This window comes from Alosa alosa, chromosome 20 (assembly GCF_017589495.1).
Source record: "Alosa alosa isolate M-15738 ecotype Scorff River chromosome 20, AALO_Geno_1.1, whole genome shotgun sequence".
Taxonomy (NCBI): Eukaryota; Metazoa; Chordata; class Actinopteri; order Clupeiformes; family Clupeidae; genus Alosa; species Alosa alosa.
In genome coordinates this window covers 2,215,625-2,220,612 of record NC_063208.1, presented here as the reverse complement: position 1 = coordinate 2,220,612, position 4,988 = coordinate 2,215,625, and the positions used below count along the sequence as shown (strand labels likewise).

At 40.0% G+C, this 4,988-nt stretch overlaps 2 protein-coding genes across 2 annotated transcripts in view; one reads left to right on the top strand and one right to left on the bottom strand.

The window, feature by feature from the left end:
* umad1 (UBAP1-MVB12-associated (UMA) domain containing 1) overlaps positions 1 to 2,611 on the bottom strand; it is an 18,738-nt gene extending 16,127 nt beyond the window's left edge. Inside the window, exons 1-2 of the mRNA XM_048229571.1 lie at positions 2,176 to 2,611; positions 1,616 to 1,722 (exon numbers count right to left, since the gene is read on the bottom strand). Coding sequence (XP_048085528.1) covers positions 1,616 to 1,697 — 82 coding nt within the window. The 5' untranslated portion in view covers positions 1,698 to 1,722; positions 2,176 to 2,611. The remainder of the gene's footprint in view (positions 1 to 1,615; positions 1,723 to 2,175) is intronic.
* Positions 2,612 to 2,716: 105 nt separating this feature from the next.
* rpa3 (replication protein A3) lies at positions 2,717 to 4,267 on the top strand. Its single transcript, XM_048229570.1, has 4 exons — positions 2,717 to 2,902; positions 3,044 to 3,118; positions 3,420 to 3,528; positions 3,685 to 4,267. Exons 1-4 carry the CDS (start codon positions 2,804 to 2,806, stop codon positions 3,750 to 3,752), a joined length of 351 nt encoding a protein of 116 aa, XP_048085527.1. The 5' UTR covers positions 2,717 to 2,803; the 3' UTR covers positions 3,753 to 4,267.
* The last annotated feature ends 721 nt before the right edge of the window (positions 4,268 to 4,988 follow it).

The window sequence follows — 4,988 nt, the reverse complement described above, 5'->3', positions numbered from 1 at the left end:
ACCTGCCCAGTCAGGGACGAGAGGGGATGACGCTACAGTTTCAGCTTTGGTAAACAGTAGTAGTAACGCCTGCAAACATCAAAAATCGCAGTCGGAGGAATGTGTACATTTATTTACAGCAAGGGTAGGCTCACATAAATTGTTTCCTGACTAACAATGTAGTACCAATGACTACCAATATTTTTGTCAGTTTGTAAAGTTTAGGCAAAGTAGGAAGTAACGTCAGGAATCCCTGATCAATGTGAATGGTTAAGGTTGGACCAATGATTTTAAAGTTAGTGCTATGTCTACGCCTGTCACCATGCTAGCTTGCACAAAATTCCCAATCGCTAGTGACCAGACTCTATTCAATTAGTGAATGAGTGAGGCTTGCCAGGCTAACTGCCATTGGCCAGGACCTGTTGAAGTCACAATGCCATTGGCGAAGAAAGTGTGAAAGTCACAATGCCATTGGCCAGGACCTGTTGAAGTCACAATGCCATTGGCCAGGACCTGTTAAAGTCACAATGCCATTGGGCAGCAGTGGGCAGAGAGGGAGGGTTCCTGCTGTCTAATATCACATTTTCTTTCTTCCAGCGCCATAATTTAAGGGGATTTGGGAGGACTGGTTTAACATGGATTAAAGTTTGATCGGTTCCAGCATATGTGCCTCAAGGCGGATGGCTGGTCTGGACAGGGCTGTGATGTCACAACATGTGGTCGACTCACCGCCTTATGGAAACAGAGTTAGTCTGTTCTCTATGAAAGGAAGTGTAGACTATGCCAGAGTTTGTGTGTGTGTGTGTTGCGAGAGAGAGAGTGAGAGTGTGTACTTAAGTGGGGTAAAGTTCATATGAAGAAACATTTTCATGAACAACCAGATTGTTATACGCTCTCGAGTTAGCCTAACTCCTGATTTATACTAAGGAAAAAACAAACATGAAGACAATAGACACACAAGCTGCTGTCTCTACGCCTGCAGTAGAGGAGGAGGGGCACATGTACTGGAAAGTGTGATAATCATGGCCTTGGCATCCATGGTGCTGCAATGGCCATATCTGGATGTCAAACTATATAAACTCGCAGTCCCTAAATCCACCAGGGCATTGTGGAATCCACATATTTCAATCCTGATTAGGCATTGCTCCTTCCTCTCTTTGTTGCAAGAGCAAACAATCACTTGTCATCAAGATCAAGCCATCGGAATAAAAACTGAAACAAATGAAGCCAACGGAAACAGGACTTAATAAAATAGTTCCTTGTGTTCAGTTTGTAAGAAAAATCGAAAGGCACTCGATTGCAGCATTTAAATAACTGTGGGTATCAGTGTGCCTTTATAGTTTATATGAATTTAACATATTTAGGCTACACGCAATGAAGATGCAGCATAGGCGTACACTCATACTAGAAGTTGGGGAAGGGGGAAACCTCAAAGTAGTGAGACTGTGACAAGGAAGAAGCGTTGCTGAAATGCACGCCTGTCACATCTGCTCTGCCATATGGCAATGCTTTGGTGTAAGCCAACGGACAGTCAGGGTGCATCTCATAAATTAAGCATTATTTACTAACCTAAACTAATTAAGTGGCCTAGGTCTATAACGTTCTGAATAATAATCCAGTGTCACTTGGTCCTTACCGATGATTACGAATCCATCCAGCTCCCTCTCGGCTGAAGGCTTTTTGGATTGGTCTTTCCGTAGTCCGAAAAAACTTAACATCCTGAATAGTGGTGCTGACTCGACTCTGAAAGATATTAGATAGATAGATAGATAGATAGATACTTTATTGATCCCCAGGGGAAATTCAAGAAATTAGAGATATTAACAAACTACTCGATTAAAGCAACCATGTTTGTTTACTAAAGCAAAGCCAATCTAAATGACATTGGCAAAACCATTCGTTAGATGTGAGTATCAGGGTAGTTTGAATGATTTTAGTTTAACAGGTCACAATAATAATGTTATACATTCGTACTATATAGCTTAATTTACTACTTAGTTGAAAGTTAGCAAATTTAGCAAATATCGTCACGTACGTGGTCTAGCTAGCCATACAGACAGCTAAAAGTCAAACGTTATTTAATTTAACTTCTCAAAGTTCAAACTTGATACGCACGAAATGAAGTGCATGCCGTCGAAAACAAACACAATTTTTTACATTCAATAATAACACAAATCTTTAGCCAAGTGATATTACCCTTGCGTCGAATAAATAATTCGATGTCTTTCACTGTCTATTATAAATTATGAACAAGGCCTCGGTTCTGTTTTTGTTTACAAGTTCTTATGCAGTGTGTGTCGGGCGTTAACATAAATTGATCCGAGTCGAAACAACAGCCCACATAAAAGTCAGCGTAACAGTTTTCCTTTTTTAAAACGCTTTAAAGCATACAGATTTCTTTATATACCATAGACATTCAATTACACATTTCACTTTGATTTTAACCTAGTGTTTTGCCCTGACATATTTTATACATTATAAATTAATGACTGGATCTTCAAATGTCAGTGAGTTTGTTAAAGGTTGAAAACGATAATCGTGGTTATTAACTGATTTCGGTCAATACATTCCTGTTATATTCTTGTTATATATGTACTGTGCTACAGACGTATTGTTATTTTTATTATTATTTTATGGTACACTATCTTAAATACTAAAAAAAACAGTCTAGCTCCAAGGAACAATATTATTTGTGTCTTATTTTCTGGTGGGGAGTTCTTATCGGGCGCATTAAGGAAATGACGTCACATATGTGACCGTAGCATCTCCCGCGCAACTTTCTCCCGCGAACTTGAGGAAAAAGAAAAACAGCCAGCAAAGAAACATGTCAGGTGTATTTGAAGCCCCTAAACACAGGATAAATGCCTCTATGCTGTCTCAGTATGTGAGCAAGCCCGTTTGTTTTACGGGGCGAGTGGAGAAGGTAAGTTAAAGGACCTTAGGCTGCGTTCATGCTGGCTAGCATTCCATTCGGTTATAATACGAATGGACCTCATGAGCTCCTTTGATGGTGTTCTCGTAACTTATAACGTGTAAGTGAGGTTTGTTGTGTTTACTTTTGCAGGTCCACCCGTCAGGAAAGTCTTTCACACTAACAGACGGCGAGGGCAAGACTGCATCCGTGGAGCTCAATGAGCCGGTGAGTGTTTCCTTCAGATTACACCACGTTTAGCCAGATAAATAACGTTATCTAGGGGCTTCGGTGAACATAGTTGATAAATTCGAATATAATATCAGTTGAATTGGACAAATTTAGCTTTGGTGAAAATAGAGTAGCCCTCTTTGACGGTGAAAATGTATCAATCAATGTAACGTTAACTTGGCTAATGTGCAGTGTCTAAATACAGTGTGTAAGCTGACCAATGGCAAAACAGATGTAAGTGATCAGCCTTTCGTAATAATCAAGCACTTACGCAACGTTTGTTTGTGTGTGTGTGTAGCTTGATGAGGAGTTGAGTGGAATTGTGGAGGTGGTTGGCATGGTGTCCAACAAAGGCACGGTCATGGCTGTAGCCTACACCGCCCTCCGAGACGACAAAATACCCTTTGGTGAGTATCATCGGAAGCTGTTTATATGCAGACATGCAGTTTGTCTTTTTTGTTAGTGTCTCCCCAGCCTTTATATAAATGATGCGACTTCGCCTGTGTTGTTCAGAACAGATGTTTGACACTAAACTGTTTTCAATGTTTTTTGTTTTGTCCCAGATTTGGAGCTTTACAACGAAGCTTTGAAAATTATCCATGACCACCCACAGCACTATCCTTTCCAGTAGAGAGCCATCAAGGGCCTGCACTGGCCAGCCACATCAGCACAGGAGGCTGTACTGCGAAGTGAGGTAACTGGCCAACCCAGGTATCTTCGGAAGTAGCCACTGATCTCTTGAAAGAAAACCCTAACAACTAGAACTGTTGTTTCTAGAGTGACATGTTTGGAGATCAGAGGTTACTCCTGGGGTTACCTGGGTAACCAGTTGCCTTATCTGTAGGATTCCCTTCAGACCTCTGTTACTAGTTACATCTTTATACTCAAAGCATCTCACGGGATACATGATGGTTTTGTTGAACATGGGGAGCCTCCATCAGTCTATTCTTGACTTGGGTCAGATGTCTGATTTTTCTCTTAAAAGTATGCAGAGTATGGGAATGCCATACTCACAAGCTGACAACCATTTCTGTTTCTCAAATTGTGTATCTGAGAAAGATGACCGATATGTACATTTGTTTTGGGTTTATTGTTTTACTGTCTTGTATCAATCAGTTAATAACAAATAAATATGTTTGTTTCTCAGTGTTGCAACCATCTTGTAAGTATGCTCTGTGAGGAGACCCTTTGGTTATGCAAAGTGTCATTTAGTAATTTATGCAAAGCTCTGTGTGTCATCAACACCTCCCACTCATAATAATGTATGCATAGTGAGAGGTAGTAGGACAGGAAGCTTGGCAACTGAGCTTTGTACCAGTGCCCTGCAACTCAGCACTCTGGCGCCCTCTACTGAGTCTAAAAAGACAAGTGTGCAGGTGTCCTAGTGGAAGTGCTAGCTGACTGCAGTCTATTCATCATCAGTGATATTTGGCTTTTTTTTTTTTTTTTTTGTCAAAGTAATACCAGGATTATACATACCCAAACACAATTTTGATTTATTGGGTATTGTATTTGACTGATAGATTCCTTCTGCCATACAGTGACATATATAGAAAAAAATGATGCACTGTGATAGATAAAATTAAATCAGTTTCCTATAGGTCAAATAAGAAATTTCCAGTATATTAAATGTTAACTTTTTCCTAATATTTTTCAACATACCTGGTCCCCTTTTAGCACCAATTTTATTTGTCTAACACTGATTATGAAATGGGGCACGAGACTGTTACAATACAATACCAGAGGTGAGTTCTAGGTGGACAAAACGTTGCAAAGCATTTGATTCAAACAGTGATGAAGCTGAGAATAAAACGGTTTGCTTTCTTTACAACATGTTTTGCGACCCTGATGAAATATTTAAATAAAG